At 46.2% G+C, this 22735-nt stretch overlaps 1 protein-coding gene across 2 annotated transcripts in view; it reads left to right on the top strand.

The window, feature by feature from the left end:
* HIPK2 (homeodomain interacting protein kinase 2) overlaps window positions 1-22735 on the top strand; it is a 126670-nt gene that overhangs the window by 87808 nt on the left and 16127 nt on the right. Inside the window, exons 3-11 of one of the 2 annotated variants that reach the window (XM_050985849.1) lie at window positions 4302-4425; window positions 6523-6642; window positions 7339-7425; window positions 8508-8692; window positions 12377-12539; window positions 15161-15287; window positions 16817-16938; window positions 21179-21321; window positions 21674-21850. In XM_050985849.1, coding sequence (XP_050841806.1) covers window positions 4302-4425; window positions 6523-6642; window positions 7339-7425; window positions 8508-8692; window positions 12377-12539; window positions 15161-15287; window positions 16817-16938; window positions 21179-21321; window positions 21674-21850 — 1248 coding nt within the window. Of the gene's footprint in view, window positions 1-4301; window positions 4426-6522; window positions 6643-7338; window positions 7426-8507; window positions 8693-12376; window positions 12540-15067; window positions 15288-16816; window positions 16939-21178; window positions 21322-21673; window positions 21851-22735 lie in introns of both variants that reach the window. The other variant, XM_050985840.1, reaches the window with a different exon arrangement.

Here is a 22735-nt window from a genome sequence, read left to right as displayed (position 1 = left end):
TGTGCATGCAGGAGGGGAGTGCCTTTTGTTGGAAGACATCGAGGGCAGCTCATGGGAGAGGAAGGACAGGAGGGCAAAGTTTTCTGTTTTCCTTCTGTGTGTCTTGTACTGGAGGCAGGAGTTACTGTGCCAGGAGTGCTGCAGATGCACAGCCAAGAAACGGGCGGAGAGCGGGAACTGGGGATGTTCCTGCACGCACTGAGGTATCTGGCAGCTGGCTCCACTGTGTGCTGTCAGACAAGATCCCTCACCACAATCAAAAAAGGTTTGGTGAGTCTATGTTAAAAAACCTGTATTGTTGGTACAGAAAATACTTCTCTGTGCAGTCATGGAGAGATCTGCTGAAGGTTTCTGGGAGGATCTGTTGTCGCGTGAATCGTCCTTCTGATTTATGGTTGCAGTACTTGGATGTGCACATTTTCATAGGGCATTTTCCCTTGTTACACAGTGCTAGCAGCTGCAGAAATCCCACACAAGAACTGTTTAAGACATGAAAACAGTTTTCTTTCCCGTTGGGAAAGAGAATTACGCTGTTTTTATTGCTGAGCTAAACCTGAGTGCTTTTAGGAAAACAAGGGTCAGTTGTGGAGTGGACTGCATGTGCATTTTAGGACCAGAGTTATTTAATGTATTCCTTATCTGTAAAAAGTGCTGGACCAGTAGTGAAGTGTTTGAGCATGCAAGATACCACATACTGTCTTAGGTTAGGCTGCAGAAAGAGAGAGGAGCACTTAAAGGACTTGATCTAGATTACAGAAAACATTATGCTAGATCAGTGCAGTACCGAAAGGCAGTAAACATTGGAAGAGAAAAAATGAACTATTTCTGCATAATTCTATGTCCTAAATTAACTGCAGCTTCTCTGGAGAAAGGACTGTGTGTCTCAGAGGATCTCCCAGATAAAACATCTGCTGAAATGCCTTGTGTCACTCCAAAAGCAAACAAAATATTAAGCTTAGGGAAGACTGGAATGCAAAAGCATTCTGCAAATAGTGTAAAATAAGTCTGGGGAATATCCTTGTGTTTAACTTTTTCTAGGTCTGTTCAGCCTGTCTCCAAGCAGTCATGTCAGGAAGAGGAGTTGCAGGTTCAGGCAGTGGAAGTGGATTGAAACGTCCATGGGATGGTAGACTGAGAAGGCAGAAGCTGCTGCAGACATGGGAGAACAGGGCAAAGATATAAAAACAGCTTGTGGTAAAGGACTGGTGATTCAGTCATTTCCATCTTCACCTCTAAACCAATCTATGTGAACACAAAGTGAGAGGTGACAAATTTAAACCTGATGAAGGAAAATCAAGCTTTAAACAGCTGAGCTAAGATGCTATTGAAAGCAGAAGGTTGCCTGTGGAACTCTGTGCTGTAACATGCGATGGAAGTCAAGATCTCACCTTGTCTTAAAAGACTGACATGCTTATGTTGAGGAAGAGAGGAGTTGCATGTTAGATACCATGTGCAGAAGGATGTATGCATCCATAACTGAGTATAAAGAGCAATATCCACCACAGTGGAGATTCCAAGGTCTTCTGTCAGTGTCTTACATGGCTCATGGCATCCTGCCCCAAAATGCTTGGCATTGGCCATTTCAAGCAGGCAGAGCCCTGCCCGTGGTGACTGCAGCTCCCTCTTTCCCACAGCAAACAGGAGGTATCTGCTGGCTGAAAATCTGGAATCCCGTGTGATGTCCACTACCTGTTGTTCTTGAGGTGTCTTAATGACTATTTAATGAAGTTAACAAGACTTCTTTTGTCTTAGGGCCACTCCCTCTCCATGGAAAAATCACAATGATTACATGAAGGCTGGGAGAAAACCACAGCAAGTGGTGGCTGTGTTATATGTAGGACACCATATCACCTAGATGCAGCCCCTTCTCACAGGCATTCTCACCACTGTTAGAATTCATGGAATGAGTGATGTTCTGTTTAATTTCACTCTTTGTGTTTAAATAATATGGACATAGATTTGTGCTTTTCTCCCCAATAGCAAAGATGGAAAACTTCTTCTGCATGTCAAAAAGAAAGTCTCTCCTTACTACTCCAGAAAGTGGGGCTTTCAGGTAAACCCACTTGACAGCCAAAGACTTGGGAGAAAAAAAAAAAATTAAGAGATTTTGTTTGGAACCTCAAATTCTAGGTCATCCCTTCTTGCAGGGGTCTGAAGGTGTTGGCAGACTAAGTGTGGGGAGAGAGGAGGGAGGTGTGTGCTGCATATGACAGCAGTGCAAGTGTTTTTTTATGCACAAGGAGTTTTCTACACAAAATCATGTTGGGAATATCCCTATAGTCCACCCCTCCACTTGAGTTAGTGGGAGGGATCTGAAGTTGAGGAGATTTGTGGCTGAGCTCTCATTAGTGACCAGGGACATTTCCTTCACAATGTGGAAGGCAGGCAGGGAGAGGCAGATGGCTTTGAATGCAGGATTTACATAGTAATGAGATTCAGGTCACCATAGCTGTCTTTTTCTCTCTGCATTTTGTCTAGGTGTCGGGTAGTGTGTAGGGATGACAGGGATGACGGAATAGGGAGGAAAAGAAGGAAATTAACCCCTTGTTCCTGAGGAGAGATTGCTGTTAGAATAAAAAGTTTGTCACAGTGGGCTAAAGAGCAGTAGGGTATGACAGTTAGAAGCACAGATGAAGCTAGAATGGCTAGAGGTAGCCACTTTTTAAGTTTTTTACTTGTTTTTTGTGGGAATGGCACAAAGAATTCTAACTTCAAAATCCCAGAATTTCCTGTTATTTTTACATTCTGCATTGCTGTTTTAAGAAGAGGTAGTTTGGGACTTTCATCATTACAAGTCCCCCCAAAACTGGGGGAGTTTGTGGACTGAAGACAGGGCATGGATTCTTGCTTTAGAGTCTTTGCTTCTTTGGAAAAAAATTACCATTTTGCTTGGTTTCTTGGCTATGGACTTGTCTTGACATGACTGTGTAATGGTGTGATTAAACATAATATTTTCCACTGCAATTGGTAATCCTTAGTATGATCTCACTAGTGTCAGATCTTATCCTGATGACAAATGGAGAAGTGGGAACCATGGGTCCTATTTTGAGCTTTGGATGGTGGCACTTGATTTGCTCAATAGCCAAACCCAGGCATTTCCAAAATATGCAAAAGGGCCTGAGAAATCCCAAGGCTATATTTAAAATTATGGAAGTTTTAGAGCAGTGTGTGTTTATTTTATCTGTCTTCTGCTTTTTCTTTCTTTATAGTTAGAGGAGTATGGGCGAGTAAGTTATTTTTCCTGCTGTACATCCCATGACACCAGAAGCTGGGGCTTTAGAAGCATTGCAAGAACAGGAGAGAAGCTTTAGGGAGAGATCCTTGTATAAATAGGAACTGTGTCATATAACTGCATGTGGACATCTAGGCAGAGGTGGGATAAGTAAGGAAGGTGTTTGTGTGCATAAGGTTTTCAGTATTTGGAAAATATTTTTGGTTCTTTCACACAGAAGTTTTTGAAATGCAGAACATTTGGGGCACATAGGTCAGGATTCATCTCACCTCACCATGGTCACTGAGAGTTGAGCAAGTTCATCTAACCTCATCCTGCAGACCTTTTCAGCATCAGTGAAGAAGGATTCCAACCATCCCAAGGCAGTGGGACAGATTCCCCCTGGAAGGGGAGGGAGCAAAGGTGCTCCTGGAGCTGGCAATAAATGCATAGCCGGAGAGCTGCTGCATTTTGGCTTTTTGGGCTGAAAGGGAAAAAGAAATCTTATTAGGTGCCTGGGACAGACTGGGAAAGGAAGGCTTCTTGGCTACTTCCTCCCAGGGAAAAGGCTTAGGTCTAATAGATCTAATTACATTATTTCTTTATTTTATTGTTACAGCCATTTGTTTAAAAATTCAGCAATCCTTTTATACCAGTTCTGTAATGATTATTTAATGTCTGGCTGTTTGTGAGCCCATGGAGCTGTGTGAACAGAGGATGCTTCACTGCAGGGGAACTGCACAGTTCTCCACAGGACAGCGAGCTGGGCCTGAGAGCCTTGAGTGGGGGCCTTGATTGGGTGTCTTCATATTCCCACTTGCTGGATGAAAGCAGTGGTAGTTCCCTCCTTTACAAAATGCTGCCAAATGTAAGACTGTCACTTGGCTCTATATGGCCACAGTAGTCTTCTGTAAGGCTAAATATTCACCGACTGATGTTTGGTTAGCAGGCACCGTGCCAGTGACCAGTGAGTGCCTCAGCTCTGTCAGAGAAGTGACACTTGTTGGTAGCAGCTCTGTGAGTGTCACAATGGCACCAGCTGAGCAGCACTGCTCCCCTTGCTGATGTTTTCTGACCTCTTTCTTTGCAGAGCCCCTGAAATCATCCTCGGTTTACCCTTTTGTGAAGCAATCGATATGTGGTCACTGGGATGTGTCATTGCAGAGCTGTTCTTGGGCTGGCCCTTGTACCCAGGAGCTTCAGAGTACGATCAGGTGGGTGTGGATATTGCCCTGGGTGCTGGTAAGTGCACACATCTTTTTCTCCTCTCCTGTCAGAGTGAGCAGATGCCAACCTTTTCACTTTGGCTAATGATGCATCTGTATTTCTTGCTCTCCCAAGTCAACATTGTCATTATGCACCTGGGTATTTGTTCCAGGTAACCAGTGTGCAGCTTGGTGCACTGGCTTTTAAGACCTGACTGCCTGAGTAAAATCTCAATCAGGAGTCAATGCTGCCATTGACTGGAGAGCTCAGTACATGTCCCTCCTCACTGAGCAGAGCAGGCACCCCTTCTCTGCTGTAACAGCAAGTGCAGTATAAAGCCTTATTTGTTAGAAGAAACTGCATGAACTCAGCTGCATTTCATAACCCCTTTTATGAGAGTGCATATTAAAAGCAATGACAAGAAGGAGAACATTGGCATTGATGTAGGTTTCCAGTTAATATAAGCTGTCGTCCCTTTTCTCCCTATAGGCTTTCATGCCCTTTTTGTAGTCCTAAAACCGATAATGCAGCAGCAGCTAGAGCCAGGGCTGTAGAATACTTTGCATTCCCATAGTATTCAGGCTGATCTTAGCTGTCTGAAAATGCAGACTGAAAAGGGTCTTTTTTCTTTTAGGAAATAAATTTTTTAAAAAGGAGAAAAAAAAAAGAGGCAGGAAAATAAATAAGTTTTTCACATACTGAAATGTTTTCATGACTTTTCTTTTGAAACCAGTATTTTTTTTAATCAGAGCTCTAAAGGTAAAATTTGGCAGGGGAAATAACTTGCAGCAAGGAGCAGGGCTATTAGTGACTCTGAAGGAAATCAGATGTAGCTGAGAAACTTACAAGCGTTTGAAAATCACATACCAAGCATGAAAAGTAGATTTCTTTCTCTTTCCCGTTGCACCCCAAAAGCCATAAAATACACAGCTGGAAAAGAAATCACCATACCTTACTGGCCAGCTTAACTGCCCAGCACAAAGCTTCCTCTGGTAAAGTGTGACCAGGGCTCCCTGGGAGCTGGGAAAGGGAGAGGGGCTGATCCTGGCTGCTGGCTGCAGCACTGGCACTGGGTGCAGGCAGGATCCAGGTGCCTCTGAGGTGTGTGAGCTCTGATGGACCTGAGGAGCTGCAGAGCTGAGCAAGCCATGCACAGGGAACCAGGGCCTGAGTGCTTGGAAGTGATTGAAAGCATGGCTGCTTTTTATGCCTTTATGTGTTTAATGTTTTTATCCCTCTCTGTTTCTTCTCTCAAAAACACTTTCCATTCTTCCCTAGAATTTTTGAGAGTAGGTGAATGGTTTTAGTAGTTTTGCAGAGTTTGCAGCAATTTTGCAGAATGAAGTCATGCAGGAGACGGGAGGTGCCAAAGTTAAGGTTTTGTGTGGCACCTTAGGCATGTGTGACATTGGTCTTTAAATGTGTAATCACAGGGTCTTTCTCCTTTATAAATAAATAAAAGTTTGAGATCCTGGAAACACAAATAGGGTATCTTTAGCTGTGTGGGTGCCAATGAGGTCATGCTTGTGGATGCAACCCAAATAACGTCATGTAGTCAGTAGAGACAAGTACTTTCCATACCATGAGGGCGTCAATTGGTTTGAGTGTATATTTCACCTTAGTTCAAAGGCAGTCACTTCATAATCCTCTGTTTGGAACTTCGGACTGCTCCTAGGCCATGCTGTGTGCTCAGGTGGAAGAAAAATGGCAGAAGTTAGAGAGAAAATATCAAATTGTTGAAATGACTTCCTAGAGAGGAGAGGGTGCAGAGTGTTGAGACATCCCATTGTAATCACTGTGTGGGTCCTTCTCTTTGAACTTTTAAAAAAATTTAGGAACTTTCCTCTTTTCATCCTTAGGCCTTGTGGGAATGCACTCTAAGGGTGAGTTCCCAGTGATGTATGCGATAAGTGGAGGGGATTCCATTCAGAAATTCTCTTCCTCTCATTGCTTGCACTGAGTTTTTCGATGGAAGTTTCTCTACATGCTACATCTTCTTTTTTCTTTGTCTGTTCTGTTGGTTCAAATGACTCCTGAACTCCTTCAGGGAAGACCTCCAGAGATCTCCACAGGATGAACAGTGACCTCTCGTCCTTCTCTTGCAGATTCGCTACATTTCACAGACGCAGGGCTTACCAGCAGAGTATTTGTTAAGTGCAGGGACAAAGACGACGAGGTTTTTCAACAGGGATACAGACTCACCCTATCCCTTGTGGAGGCTGAAGGTAGGAGGACATTCTCTTGTTTCTTTTACCTTGGAGTTGTTGGTTGGAAGTGAGGAGACTCTCAGGTCACCTCAGAGCCCAGGTTTCTGCTTTTTGCAGTGCAGCACACACACAGGGGTGGGAACTGCCCGAGGTAAAACTGCCATCCCTAAAATTTGGAGCCTATAATACACCTTCTTGGCATTGCAATGTAGGAAATTTAAGTCCAGAGTTGACCTGGAAATCTCCCTCTAAGTAGTCAGTGATTTGGTGTGTAGTGGGCAGACTTTGCTCTAATATCTAGCTCATTGTGGGGGGAAAAAAAGGCAAGCATTTAAATTCTACAGTCCAAATCTCCAATAAAGCAGGTGAGCCCTGAGTGTCCTGTGCCAGTGGGTTTGGCTGCATGCTGTCAAGGAGAGAGGCCAGGGGGCTTCTGGCTGGGATGGGATGCTGTACCTCAACACCAGGGTGGATGTAAGAGACCCACCGTAGTTGGGAGGACCCTCAGAAGTGAAACAGAAGAGATCAATCACCTCGTGACATAAAAGATGTCACATAACCGTGGTGGAGATTGTGTAAATGGTGTCTGGTCAGGCAAGAGAGACATGATGGTCCCTGAATGAGGACAGGATGAGGCACATGTGGGAAGTGGCACATAATCTGCAGCTGGTTGCCCGGCAGTGTTGGTCAATGCCTGTGTCCTATTTTGAGCAGACGCCAGATGATCATGAGGCAGAGACGGGGATTAAGTCAAAGGAAGCAAGAAAGTATATTTTCAACTGTTTGGATGATATGGCACAGGTAAGAGCATTGGTGAGTAACCAGCAAGACTGTTCACACGCTTTCCAGCAATACTAACAAAAGGGAATTATGGAAGTTCTCTGTGTATCCTATTCTGGGGCCAGCTCCTGAAAAATGCCAGGATTATGCCAACCAAATTTGCTATTACGTGCTGCTTTGTAGGAGTGACTGCACACAGGGGTATGTGTGCTGTAGTAAAGCAGCCTTGGAAAGTAAGGCACGTCTCTGAGTGTTGCAATCCTGCATTTTCTCTTGTCTCTCCAGTGCTCTTCTGTATGACTGCTGGCAAGTCACTTGCTTTCTCTGTGCTTTAATAGTTCTATTTGTTAAAGGGTGACAGTGGAAATATTCACCATGGCCACAGAAGAGTGTGCTCACTGTAAAACATGGCTGGCTGGGAGAAGAATGGGAAGTACTAATTCCCTGTGTCAGTTCCATGTCATCGTGAGAGCTAATCCCAGCATAACCACTCCTGTGACAGGAGTTTGTGCTGACAAACCAGTGTGCAAAACTGGCCCAACACTAGCACCAAACTGGAGTTTGTGCTAGCAAGGTCTAGACATTGTAGCAAGTAAAACGTGTAAGCATGCAGGAAGGGAGGACTGGAATCTGAGGAGACTGGATAATTAATGAAATAATATAACAAGTCTTTATTTCCTGGCACCTGATACATGAATGGGATGTTTCTCATAAACCTACTGACAATTTTTGTGTATTTTATACATTTTTTGCTCATAGGACACATAGATAAGTATCTGATGGCACAGTAAATGATAAATACTGTGATTATCAGAGCTTGCCTGTTACCACATGGAAGCTGTTCATCTTCGGTGGAGGGTGACTAAGTGTTTCATTAGCCACTGACCCAGGCGAGCTGAGCACCTAACAGTCTGTCTGGAGCTGTGACATGCACAAGCCAGATGAGTGGCCACCACGGAGTCTGGCGTGGCTCTTCAGCAGCCCCTCCTTTAGACAGGGAGGCTGGCAGGGCGTGTGCTCCAACGAGGAGTGAACACAGTTTGCTGGAGACCTGACCATCTGCTCTTCCCCTTCGGCACTCACTCCTGTCCCTTCTCCTTTAGGTGAACATGACGACGGATTTGGAGGGCAGCGATATGTTGGTGGAAAAGGCAGACCGGCGGGAGTTCATAGACCTGTTGAAGAAGATGTTGACGATAGACGCAGATAAGAGGATAACCCCCATCGAAACTCTGAGCCACCCTTTTGTCACCATGACACACTTGCTCGACTTCCCTCACAGCACACAGTACGTGGCTTTTGTTCCCCTTGGGTTTGGAATGGAGGGGTGAAAAGGAGAGCTGGCTGTGGTGGAGACCAAGTGTATCTGAGGGGTTTTGTTAAGATGTTTAATCCCTACGTTATAATCTTTTCCTGCTTAAAAGAAAAATATGATTGTCAACTCAAGGTTGCAAGAATTATGTTGTAGGTGCTTGGCATTTAAAACACTGCAGTGTGTGCTACATTAATTATGTAAATATTCAGTAATTACATATTTTTGCATTAAAATGCAGAAGAAATTATGCAATTAGTGCTGAAAGTATCAGTCTATTTCAAAGTAATATAGTCCTGATTGTTACTGGAGTAATCAACCTTATCTACTGTGGGGAGCAGACCCTTCCTCCCAGAACCTTCCCATCGTGCCAGGAGTCAGCTTGGGGCTGTTTGCTTTTTAAGGGAAGAGCTGTTCTGCAGCAGGCTGTTTTACAGGCATAAGCACCAGGACGAGGAGTTTGATTTTCAGCTTGGTTGTTGTCCACCTGTGTCACCTTAAATACCACATTCTGACCTCATCTGACACATGGAGAATGAGGACGGCCTCCACTGCCTGATGGAGATGAGAAGTCACATCTTCAAGCCTGACTGCCCTTCTCCTAAGGCTGCACCACAGAGCACAGCAGCCTGAAACGCAGGATGCCTGTCCCCAGCCCACTGCCCATGTCCAGTTCACATAGGGACAGGCTTCTGAGGTGTAAGTGGAGAAGGTAGACACATAGTGGGAGTTTTACAAAGCATTCAGGACACTTAGCTTTGAACATCCTGCTTTACAGCACTTGGCAGTTCAGGTGCTTTCACAGGCTGTCCCTTCCCCTTGACAGGAGAACAATTATTGGCACAGTGCTGTACTTTCATTGGGTGTTATTTGCATGAGTGTTTTAAAGGCTGTCAGGAGCTCAGGTACAAAATTAAAGGGGGCTGCTTGAAGAGCTGCAGAGCAACAGGTAACTGTGTCAGCTCCCCTGACTGTATGGGTGGCTGCAGTATTTTGAGTTTGTTTAAGGTAGCTTTTCCCCTTGAAGGAGCTGTAGCTGCCTTTTTTTACATTTATCACAAGATAAGAGCATCTGCTTACCAGAAGGTAGTGGGTGCAAGATCTGTGTAGACCCAGACTTAGCCTGCACAGCCATCTTTGAGCATTGTTACCTATAAATAGATAGTAAGTGATAAATGAAAACAAGATGGGGCATGATTGTGCTAAACAGGAAAAAAGTAAAGTTTCATATAAAAAAAATTCATGAATAAAATATGTCAGCAAAAATACTGAGTGAGCATCATCGACAAAAGTCTTTTAATTTGCAACAGTCCTTCTGACTGTGCAACAACTGATTGTGTAAGATAGGAGAGATTCGTGACCTAATGCATTACCGTCAGAAATCTTTCCACTAACGCAACAGTCCGTAACCACATCTTCATTTTTGAAGTGCTCACTTGTGGCTGCTCAGGCAAAGCCCCAGAAAGATTGAAAATATCACTGGGGCCAGCAGCAGTGAGAATTTTAGCCAAATAAAGAATTCAGCATCACGTCTCTGAATACCAAGTGTGTGCCAGGCGGGTGTGTAACCCCGCAAGCCCCTCCACGCTGGAAACGGTGACTGGCAAAGAGAGCAATAAGCTGTAACCAGCATGGCAAGTGGATGGAGCTTTTGTATGTGATTACTTGTGCTTTGGAGAATAGAAACTTCAAAGCCTTGAAAGATGCAGGGAGTTATAATCTCTCTTGGAAGTAAATTGGGCAGCAGAAGAAGTGAGAATATAGGGAAGCTGTAGCTTCTGGAAGGAATCTCTGCTGTGGCGCATTTCAGAGAGGCTGCAAGTTCGAGCAGTGCAAGAGGGGCTGTTCTGCTTTCTTACAAGCAGGCAGCAAAGAGAGCTTAGCTTCCCATTTCACATATTTAACTTCCTGGCTCTTAAATTGCTGAGTTCTCCTCAGACTTTCTGTCTGTTTTGCTTTGTCCCTGCTGGACTTTTCTCCCACCTTTTTTTAAAGTAAGGCTGGAGAACTTGGTATCACATTTGTAGAGCTTACATCTTGTTAGATAAAACCATTTGGTGGCGCACACTATTTGCCATGTACAGAACCTGTACTCCTCCAGTGCTTTCTTCTTTGTGCAGGGAGAATTATATTCATACTTGACTGAAAAGAAGTGATCCAATAGCCTTCTGTATTTATTTGATAAGTGTTTGAATTTGCTGGGTGTTCTGTGACCAACAGGTATAGTTCTGGAAGTGAATGCACATAATGGGCAGTTGTGCACAGTGACCTGAGCCTGGCTTGTCTGCAGGTTGTTTATGGCCCAGATCCACCAAGATATTACTTGTAGGATAAGAGAGGTGATCATTTGAGTAAGAGACAAGACAAGGATAAAAAGATCTAGGTCCTCTTCATCAACGTTCAGGATCATATAAGGTTGTTACTTTTGAAGGGACACTATTTCTTAAAAGTGATGTGAGGATATGCCCCCTACCTCCAACAGTTTATCTCATTACAAAACAGTCAGCCTACAGCTGATTTTCACTGCTTGGAATTTCTCTTTCTCCGTGTTAGGATAATGGAAATAAAATAAATGCCTTTGTACTTTCTGAGATTGTGTTTCAGACTCTGAGGTCACGTTCGTAAAAAAAGTTATTCTGGAAGAATTGTGGAAAACCTGTATTGGTTTTCAGATATCAGAAATGAGATTGTAGTAAAAATACAGTGTTGCCCAGGTTCACTGTGTTGTTGTTTCTTATCCTCTGTGTGCTTTGGTATTCTAATTAATGAAATATGGACAGTTTAATCTACCAGATGCCTGCTGTGCTCTAGAAATGTAGAGAGTATTTAATCTCCTTTACTGGGGCACAAAATAGGATACTTTTCAAAATTTCCATTGCTATATCAATAACATTTAAGGGAAAGTCAGTGTAGAGGAAGAAGCTGTAATAATTCCCCCAGAGATCCAGTTCTCAGTGTGAGATAACCTCAGAACCAGATTCCCTCACGGCATTGAGGAATTTGCTTTGGAATAACTTTTTGATATTAATTGTCCCATTGACTGCTAGAGGAGGTGTCATGCTTCAAGATAACCATCTGCACAGGCGTTTAGCTAGACAGGGGCAATGTTTTAACTGCTTAGCTGGACTCAGCTCTTGGTCAACAACTACTTAAAAGGAGCAAGGATGACATTTTTAGGGGGTCTCAGTGATCAAGAACAGTAAAATTCTTCCTTGCAAAAGAATTTTCTCCATACTATCTTCTGCTTACACTGAGGCAAAAAAGCATGAGTTTACTTTTCCTCTCAAGCTCCATCATCAGGAAAAAAAAAAAAGTTTCTTTCTTTCTTGCTCTCAGTCTCTTTCAGTCTTTTAATATAGCCACTTTGTATTTCTTGCCCTGTCCCCTAAAGAGCAGCCAGTTTGCTTGCTTTTGTGACTTGTATTGCAGTGCAGAGACCCATGGGAGCACCCAGGAGTCCCAGGGCGGCTGCTCTATCATGGCCTTCTTCAGTGCAGTGTTAATCTGGCTCTCACTGGTTAAGAGAGACCTGCATAAAATAGCAAAGGGCTTAAAGAGCCTGCCTAAGTGCTGTTTCAGGGCCACTGAGATGTACTGTAACCTGTGTGAGTCGCTTGGCTGATTTTTCTGTGCCTTCCTTGCCCCCCTTTCCCTGTGCAGTGTCAAGTCCTGCTTCCAGAACATGGAGATTTGCAAGCGGCGGGTGAATATGTACGACACGGTCAACCAGAGCAAGACACCATTCATCACCCACGTAGCCCCAAGTACATCGACCAATCTGACCATGACTTTTAACAACCAGCTCAACACAGTCCACAACCAGGTGAGGGCATCAATCACAAGCAGCCAGTGCTTGAAACATTTATGTCAGGAGGGCCTAGAAGATGAAAAGCAAAGTAGCATCCCATTTAACATGCCTGCCAAGAGATGGTGCCTTTCTACTCTCCTTCCTCTGCTCTTCTCCTCATTCTCTTTTCTTCAGGCAAGCAGTAATCTTGTGACATTTTGTGTGACGGTGAAATGTTGCCCTCGTTGTTTAGGTTGTTGTTGGGGTGATAAATCCTGCTTACTTGGGAGGTTGCTATGGGGAAAAGCTCATTAGTCCCTTAATGCAGCAAGCAGTACTTCACTCCCTGGGTCAGGCAGAAGTATTTGTGATCTTACAGCTCTTCTTCAAATTGGCATTGAGGTAAAATGAATTTAAACCCTCTGTAACAGACACAGCACTGTAACTGATTAACAGGAAAGAAGAGTTTAGTGATAATATTTATTCTTATCTCTCATTGCTTTTACTCCAGGGACCTTAGTTAATGTGGGGACCATGTGCATATGCCCCCACTGCGAACACATTGCACTCCAGTTTGGTGGGCTCTGGCTTTATAATCATGTTTTGTATTAGTTTTACTTGCCCCAGTGTTGGGGGGTGCTGCATTAACAAAATTTATGTGACTGACAGGCTAAGTTGTTTGCTGTGGTACTGTATTACAGCAGTGAAAGGAAACTCTCCAGGGAGAGCACTCTAGGAGACTGAAGCTCAAGAAGTAACTGCTGCTTTGAAGCCTTTTGGGAACAGGCTGCTCAAGATTCGCTCTTGAGATTGCAGGTGGCATTGTGGAAATGGTGTTTGGAAAGCAAGGGAGCTAAAGGACTCTATGTAGATGTGCAGGATGCTCCTGTGTCAGTGAGAAAACCAGACTTCTTGAGTCAGGTCTTGATACATGTGATCACAGAAGGTCTTTTGAAACTATTCAGACAGGCACAGGCAGAGATAAGTCCTGACTTGGTGTGAGAAGGTACTAGTTACAAACACCAGTTCCCTTTCTAGGCTGTTTCTGAGATTCTGACTAAAGAAATGCATGCTACATGCTCCCCTAGGCCCCAGCTGCAGGGCAGAAACCCTGCTTGTACCACAGTTACCTGTAGGAAAGGCAGACTTGCTTTCATTTCCTTGCATTTCTCTTAACATTAAGATCAGCTGTTGGCTGGGGAGATCCGTGGTCATTTCTGAATTCTCATAAGGGATGTGTGTTCTGAGCAGAGCCAGTATGCCCAATGTTCCTAGAAGAATTGGCAGAAATATTTCCAGGAAGGGTGTTTTAATTTGAACAAGGTCTAAGCCTTTCACAATTCTCTTCAGCATACCACTTGTCTTGGCTTTCTTTTGTTTCCTGCCTCTGCAAAATATCTGGGGATTGCCTCCTTGCAGTTTTGGCTTCTGAGATGATGAGTATGGGAGCTGCTGTGGTTGCTGCTTGATGTGTTGCACAGGGGAGCAGATTGCACTTCACAGCCCCTGCACTGAGAGGAGATGAGGAGAAGGAGGAAATATTTTGTTGTCACATCCTTCATGGCTGTGGCAGTTCAGTGTAGGTCCAGTGGCAATCAGTGAAGTGCAAAATGCTTGGTCTGCTCTCCCCTGCACCTTAATCAAAGCCTCCTCCTAGGTTCCTACATACACCATGAGAAAGTGTTGTCTGACCTAGCTCCAGCAGTGTTGCTGGCATGTTTGAACAAAGGGGAGGGATGGGCTCTGCTCTGGTAGTGTCTGGCTCCCTAGGCAAGCATGCTAAGAAATATTTGGAGCAGTGGCAGAGCTCTTCAGTTGCAACTGTTAGACTCAGTCCAAAACAAAAAAAAAAAAATTCTCCAGATTTATAGATTTTTGAAGAACTCTGGGCTGATTTTCTTGGCTTTGAAACATCCCCAAATAGAGTTTCTGCTCTAAGAGATTTTAAAGACAATTCGAGCAAAGTTTGGACTTTGCAAGTATGAGCATTACCTCCTGTTATGCCTTCAGATTACTTCTAATTCCAAACATAATTCAAGGGGCACATGCCATCTTAGATACAAGGCATCTAAGGGGAAAGGCCAGAATGGATTCTCCCTCTCAGGATGAGATTTAAGAGGCATGGAGGTGCCGAGTCTGTTTTATCTAAGGAGTGTGAGTAGCTTCTAGAGCTATGTACATGAGGAGTGGAACAGTGTGATTTGTGGATAGCAACATTTTCTGAGACCATCTTCCTCATGCTGCGAATCAGGGCAGTTGGGAGAGAAATGGGGCTGCAGTTCTGCTGTAGGGGATGTGCTGTGTCTCTGGGCAGGATGGCTGGAGTTCCCATGGCATGGTACAGCAGTGGCACACTCGGGCAGATTGTGATCCTTCCCCCAGCACTGCCCTTTCTCTTTACTCTTCAGCGTCCTGTTCTACCCCTTGTTTGCTGTTTTGGTTTGGTTTTTATTTTATCTTACACTACTTTACTTCATTATTTTTTTGGATTTTGCTTCTTCCAGCCTACCCATCTCCCTCATTTTTTTGTTTGTTTTTTGTTTTAATTCCCGTCATTCCTTTAGACCACCAACCTGGCTCCCACCTCCTCCAGTGCCACTATTTCCTTAGCCAACCCCGAGGTCTCCATACTAAATTACCAATCTGCACTCTACCAGCCCTCAGCGGCGTCCATGGCTGCGGTGGCCCAGCGGAGCATGCCCCTGCAGACAGGAACAGCGCAGATCTGTGCCCGGCCAGACCCCTTACAGCAAGCCCTCATCGTCTGCCCACCAGGCTTCCAAGGTAAGTGACAGCCTCACCAGACCTTCTGCTGCTTCACCTGCTCACCAGGTCTGCTGCTTCGTCCAACTCTTGTTGGAAATGAGTTTCCTCAGTGCAGGTCATATGGCAGAAAAAAGGGCTGGCCCAATTATCAGAGCAGTGAGGTTGTTGTTGTTGGCAGAGGATCTTGCAGGCATCTCTGACATCCTGATTTGGAGGCAGCTGATACTGAGAGGGGCTGGGGGCTCCCTTGTCATTCTTTGCCCTGAACAAAATTTAAGGGTCTGCTGCCATACTTTGAAAGCTTTCCCCCACAATACCAGTAAATCAGTATGTATGTATGTAAGTAATGGGTCATACTGTCACTTCTCAGTGACTCCACTGATAAAAGGGGAGCTTGGGAGGGTAATGCAGCAGGGAGAGTGGTGCTGGTGGATCTGAGGGTTCTCCCCCATAACAGATGCCATGACCATTTATGAGGACAGTTCCCTCAGCTCCAGCCCTGCTGCAGACAGCTCTGTCTGTGTATACTAGTGGTAGGAACTATTGTCAGACAACTTGGGAGATGCTCAGTTTTAACCACTTGTCCTTCTGTTAACTTTACAATCTGCAGCAATTTGGGAAAACTTGCCAAGTGTCTGTAGGAAGTGGTCTAAATAGACCTCAGTTCAGCTGGTGCAACTTCTGCTCTTCATATCTACAAGCCTGTCTGTGCATTAGTCTCCAGGCACTTGTTAAATGTTCTGCAAGATTATCAAAGCTCTTTTGAACTAGAGAAGTTTAGCTAGACCTCTTCAGCGTAGTTGAAATGCATCTCAAGGGTTTGACTTCAGAAGTGGTGTATGTAAGTGACCATCCTCAGCTTGCTGCTTTGAGAAGGCTCCAAAGTAGAGGAGGCAGCACAGGCTGTGCCAGGCACTGAGGTGCTGGAGAGGGAAGTTTCCTCCAGCTCATGGCTTTCCTTAGGCTAATGTGGGGCTCAGCCAGCAGTGATTTGAGTTTGGGGTATGCTAAGGCCTCTCAAATATGAGTCCCAAGAAACTGTGCTAGAGAAAATCATCTGTCCCCATCAAGGCTAAGGGAATACGGAGTACTGGATTCCCATTTGGTGTAAAGAGAGCATTCTCACATAACAATAGGTTTGGGCTGATAAAGACCATTTCTTCTTGTTAAACCAGAGAATATGGGGAAGAGAAGCTATTCACTCCCCTCTTTTTCTTTTCCGCTTGTGAACATTGTGTTGCAATATTTCCCGTGTACCTGAGGTACCCTAAAATGCAAACTCAGCTAATCCCTTATTGCCTTTGGAAATGTCTTTTCTGCACCCTTATACCTGTATCATGCTTGTGAGCATTTGATGGACGTCTTTGGGCCAGGGTGGAACAGGTGGCACTCTGATAGCTGATTATTCAGAGGGAATAATTAATTAATTAATTAATTGCCATTTGAGTGGACATCAGTGAGTGCCTTTAGGCTCCTCTGAGAGCCAGCCCCTGTTCCTGGCAGTGCTGCTGGTGGCTCATGCTGTCCCTTCTGTGCTGGTGGAACAGGGTTGCAAGCGTCCCCTTCGAAGCACGCTGGGTACTCGGTCCGGATGGAGAACGCCGTCCCCATCGTCACCCAGGCTCCTGGGGCCCAGCCTCTTCAGATCCAGCCAGGACTCCTCGCACAGGTAAGGAATTCTAAAGGCACAAGGCTCAGCAGGAGTTTACTGTGTTGTTTAGCTCTTGGAGGCTGAGGAGAGAAGCTTTCTCTGAGGGCCTTCTGTGGTGCAGTTTGGAGACTTGAGCAACTGTATATGGGTCTGCAGCTTTCTCTGAAATGTCAAAATCTCCCCCAGCTCATTGTTCAGCTCAAAGGCTATGTCAGAGTTGCAAAAGCCACTGGAAAAACCCTTTTTCTTTCTGCTTTTCAACTGAAATCAGTGGGAAAGCCTTAGGGAAAGCAGTGTCAAGCCTCTGCTGAGAAGGAACCTATAATAACCTCCTTCATCCTCCTGGACTCAAAATCTTGGGGGTAGTTTGCAGCCAGGAGTTGCACTGGTGAATGGCATGCAGCTGATAAATACATTTCATGCTTTAAGTTTTCACCATTCTGTTTTATGAGGACCTCTGCTCGTGAGGTATGAGAGAGATGTAGGAGGCAGAGGCAAGGGCCCCACACTCAAGGAGCTCTCCTTGTCAGCAGTTCTTACTGGCACAATTCTCTGAAATGTTCTCACAGGAAAAGCATGGTTTCTCCTAAAAAAAAAAAAAAAAAAAACAGGAATGGTATTACTGATTACATGCACATCCCCAAGAGGTACCCCAACTCCTCAAACCAGAGGAGCACTTCATTCCTCCTTGTGCAGGCTTCAGTGAATCTGCCTCAACTGTTTTTGAACTGGCACCATGGTGCCTCTGCTGATGCCAGCTAAGGAAAAAAGCCACCTAGTATACTTAAAACTAAGTTGTGCAAGCTGGAAAAGATGACCAGCTAGTTACAAAGGCACGTCTCTGTCTCAGGCTTGTTTGATCTGCCATGCCAGCACATTCATATGCAGTCAGGAACCAGCAGACTTCAGGGTTTACACCTGTGTGTTGCACTGCTGGTGCTCTTGCCTTCCTTTGCCAGCTGCCAGTCACACTTACCTGGTAAAGACAGATCAAAATACAGCTTGCAGCCTATGTGATTTCCATCAGCCCTGCCCCTTCCCAATAGCAGAGCCTTTGTCAGAGAGCTGTCTGAAATGTCAAACCGATCTCAGCTGCAGCCTGTTGTAACAACTGACATGGGCCACTTCCCTTGTTTGGGGGGAAAGAAGAGCCTAAGAGGCAGGGAAACAAAAGCCATGGCAAAGCAAGGAGCAGTCTGTGCAGGCTCAGTGGCTGGCTCCTTTTGCTTGTGCAAGAAGTCAGCCAAGGCAGTGAGTGAAGGAGGTCACAGAGCTAGCTTTACATGCCCCCATCATTCTGCCAGGCTCCTGTGGTGTGCTGTCCTTTGGGGCTTGAAGGGGTGAGGGCTAGATCTGAACCATCTCAAGGACAGAAGGATCCTGAAAGATCTCAGTACCTCCTGCTCCTTCTTTCCTCTTGTGGTGGCTTTGCTGGCTCTATGTAAATGAGGAATGTTTGGTAGTAAAGCTCTTCCTGAGCACCCTCCTGCCCACAGGTTACCAATTTCAGTGCTGCCTCTGCCACATGAACACCTGTTTGATGGGCATCCCATTTCATACTTTCTACTGACGTTTCATTCACTGTCACTTCCAGAGGGGAGTTCTGGCTGTTTCTGAGAAACACTCCTCACTTGCACAGACTTTTCATTTTTGATGTAGTAAAGGAGAGGAGATATGCCTGTTGCTGTTCACACGGTGAGAAATGCGAGCTGTCTCTGATGGCAGGGTGCTCTGATTGATGCTGGTGGCATCTGGTGTCCGTGGGCCTCGCTCAGTTTGGGCTGAGCAGCTGGTCTGATAAACAAATCTGTACCCAATCCCAGTTTCCTGAATGGAAAAACACAGTTTCTTTGTGCTGCATTGTAGTCACATCTGATCTTGGCGGCTGTGTGTCTCTCACCCAGCAGAGAGCTGATCCTCTCATGCACAGCTGCTTATCTAATGCTCTTCAGCCATGCAACTGCGAGAGGGACTGGCCCCAGCAGAGAGTGCAGCGCCTCCAGAGCCCACTTCTGTCCCCTGATTTATTCGTCCCACTGATGAGGCATGGTGCTGCTCCTTGTGCTCCCAGAACTGTGGAGTGCTGTCAGGCTTTCTCCCCACCTGCCCAGCACATGGCCCAGGTTTCTGTGTTTGCACTCCTCAGAAGGCCTGTGGCTGGTAAAGCCTTACTGCATCCCAGTGCAGCTGGCATCCAGTTCCCTGTGCATTTTGTACAGGACCAGATGTCCCAGATGAGGGACAGAGGGATCCAGGGCAGGAGGCACTGACAGAGCTTGAGCATCATATCTGGCAGCTGTGTGTCTGCAGCCTGTGGCTTGAAGCAAGGCAGAGCAAGCAGCCTGCAGGATGCAGGGTCAATGGCTAAAGTAACTTGTTTGTAATTTCTCTGGGTCTCTTTTTATCCTCTCAGGCAAGTGTGGTCCACGTATTCTATGCACAGAGACCAGTGAAAGGAGACTGATCCTGTTTTCACTCGCAGCTCACTGCAGCTTCATGTCTCAAAAGAGGCAAAGCTGTACAGTTTTCCAGCAGGCTTTCATGGTGTGACCCATAACTGTCCCCTGCCCTTGAATAACACCCGGATTCTTGATTTTCTCTCCTTTTAACTCCTTCCCAACAACACTTCCTACAGAAGTCCTGCCACTGGCTTTCAAAATGTTATTCCATTAGTTGTTCCTGCTCTATGTCTGGAGTACAATCTTGGTCCCTCCAGGGGACCCACCAGCTCCTGAGGACAAAGGCCAGAGCATTGCTTCACCACCCCACCAAAATTTCATAGTAATGCACTGACTGGGAACAGGCTGCAGCTGCCAGGACAAGCCTTCTGTGTGTAAGCACAGCACACAGTGCTGCTGGATCAGCCTAGACAAGTCTTATCTGCAGATTAAATGATTCAGTGGTCCTTACCTAATAAGTGAGGAATTTGTGCCTAGGCCCTGACACTGCATCTAAATTTATGCACTGCAGTCGGACAAGGAGCTTAGATTTGTTCCATTCCCTTCCTGGAAAGGGAGGAAGCAGTTCTGTCTGCAAGTAAATCCAGGTAGTCCCCTGGGATTGACTTCTACAGTAGTTCAGTCTCCTCTTTTAAAGCAAAGCTGAGGTAAAAAAAAGAAAAGAGAATAATAAGAAGGTTTTTTCCCTCCCTGATCTTTTTGTGCCTTTGCCTCATCCTTTTACCTGCTCCAGGCATCACCAGTCCACGGTTGTGGCTCCCTAGATGAAGGGCTCTCAGGAGCCTTGTGACTCTCCATCCTTTGCAGATGTGGCCAAGAGGCCTCACTATAGCAGCCTTTTCATGTAACTCAGCAACACAAAAAGTTACAAGATGATCAAACTTAGGAGTAGAATTGGGATAAAATGGTTTTTTGCAGGTAGGATTGTTTTGGGATTTGCGTTACTGGGGGATAGGAGGGAATCATGGGGACAGTTAACACGATCTGAGGGTGGGGAAGGGGATAAATGCATGCCTGGAAGAAGCCTCCCCTCAAATTTAGCCTCCTTAGAGCAGTGAGATAACACAAGCCCAGTACAGTAGTGCAGGTTGGGGCTAAGGTGGGCTGTAGTTGGTACCCCTGAGTTCCTCAGCCCAGCAGCAAAAAGCTGACACACACATTCGGGCAGCACGTAGCTAAGAAAGTTTCCCATATCCAAAAAACAATCATCTGACTTGTGTGGAGTCACTGGAGCAGGACAACCTGAGTCATGCCTGTGGCAGCACAGCTGGAGGGGTGATTGCATAGCAGAATGATGGCTCAACTCAAAGGGCAGAGATTTTCCATCCACTAAGAGGCAGGAAAAGTTGGAGAACACATGGAGAGGACAGGTATGCAATGTGTAGCTGTGCATTACTTGAAAAAGTAAGCTGGCTGTAGAAAGGGGAAATGAACAATGGAGCCATAGTGTCCAGCTGGTCTGGAGAGTCAAAATTAGAAGGTGCTAAAAAATTTGATGTTCGGTTAGAAATGCCAACAAGTTTTGATCCCTTCCATTACCTGTTTAACCTAAAACACAGCTGCTGCTTTGTATGGCAAGGATTTTTTTGCCCCCTCCTTTGCATTCTCAATGTTTGTAACTATTCCTGCTTATACTGTGGTTTCCTGACAGTGTTTGTCTTCTGTGACTGAAAGGTTGTCAGAGCTGTGTAGTATGACCATGATCATCACTATTAGAGTCCCCAGCTGAGTGTGGACCATCGCTCATGTTCAGTGCTCGATGCCTTTTGCTAAGGAATTGCTTTTCCTCTGTCTGACAGCAAGCATGGCCCAGTGGCACTCAGCAGATCCTGCTCCCTCCTGCCTGGCAGCAGCTGACCGGGGTGGCCACCCACACTTCTGTCCAGCACGCGACCGTCATCCCGGAGTCCATGGCAGGCACCCAACCACTGGCAGACTGGAGGTAAACTGGGGAGGTTTGGAGGAGCCCTGAAGTACCCACAGGTGCTGAAGGAGCCATAAGGGCTGGGGTCTTGCTAGGCTGCAGGGCTGAGGGGAGAAGGGTAGCAGCCTGTGACACCACTGTCTGACAGCTGTGGGAGACTTCTCTGCTCCATGGCCTTGGAGTGGAATGTTGCATCCACACCACTCCTTCAGTCTGTTCCCTGGGGAAAACGCTCCTGGGAAGGCTGGGAACCCAACAGTCCCTGGAGGAGAGGCCACCTCAGTGAAGGGTGGTGGGAGGCTGCGTGGAGGAGCCTGCTGAGCAGCCGCCGGTTGCAATCTCACCGTGTGCCTGTGTCCCCGCTGTGCAGGAACACGCACGCCCACGGCAGCCACTACAACCCCATCATGCAGCAGCCCACGCTGCTGGCCAGCCACGTGGCCCTGCCCGCCGCCCAGCCCGTCAACGTGGGCGTCGCTCACGTCATGCGCCAGCCGCCTGCCGCTGCCTCCGCCAGGAAGAGCAAGCAGCACCAGTCGGCTCCACGGTGAGTGCCGGGGCTCCCAGCCCAGCTGCTTCTGACCACGGCCCTGCCACACTGGTGTGCTGGCAAGGGGGGTGCTCGCTGACACCTGTGGGGCAAAACAGGCTTAGTTCTACAGCCAGAGAGAGATTAGATCACACATTCCGTGATGGGGCTCTTGGCTCCCTTGCCTCTTTGGTACCCAGGAGGTAGTCAGGGGTGTTTTATATCGTTTTGTGTGGGAGGTAGTGGCTGGAAAAGATGCAGAATGGGAGGCTCAGGCCCTGTTCATACAGCTTGTTATGCTGCTGCAATTACCCAGAGCCTTGTAGTCACGATGATTTAAAAACATAACCATATTCTCAGGTCAGTGTGACGCAGTGCCCAGTTGCCACACTTTTTCTTCCCACATCCTCTTGAAGAAGCACTCCTGAGGTGCAGCACATGCACCTTGAGGAGGCTGCATCTTCGGGAGCATGTGCCTGATGTGCACACATAAGATCTGCCCTTTCAAAAGCAGTGGGGTGATGCCAGTCTTGTGAGCTTTACTGCCATGGGGAGTGGAGGACTGGGATAGTTTGGGCTACCTGAGCTCTCTAGCTCCTATCATAGGTCAATAGCCCCATCTTCAACAGTCCACACCAGCAACAGGTGCCCAATATTATACCCTGGCCTTATTACAATTGTGGCAGTATAAACCAGGGAGCATTTTATAAGGGTAGCTCATACAGAGCAGTCCTTAGCATCTGTCATCTCTCAGTAGGACCATTTGGCTCCGGAAGGAGGAGAAACTCTGGGGGTTCTTGCACAGCTCAGATGGTAGGATGGTTGCAGTGCCTGTCACAGCATTGTAATCCTGTTCAGAGGACAAGGCTCTTCAAGATGTATGTGCAGTTGCTCTGGAGAAGG

The sequence above is a fragment of the Serinus canaria genome, chromosome 1A (assembly GCF_022539315.1).
Source record: "Serinus canaria isolate serCan28SL12 chromosome 1A, serCan2020, whole genome shotgun sequence".
NCBI classification, from domain to species: domain Eukaryota; kingdom Metazoa; phylum Chordata; class Aves; order Passeriformes; family Fringillidae; genus Serinus; species Serinus canaria.
The sequence above is the reverse complement of the archived record's forward strand: the minus strand, read 5'-3'. Positions and strand labels throughout refer to the sequence as shown.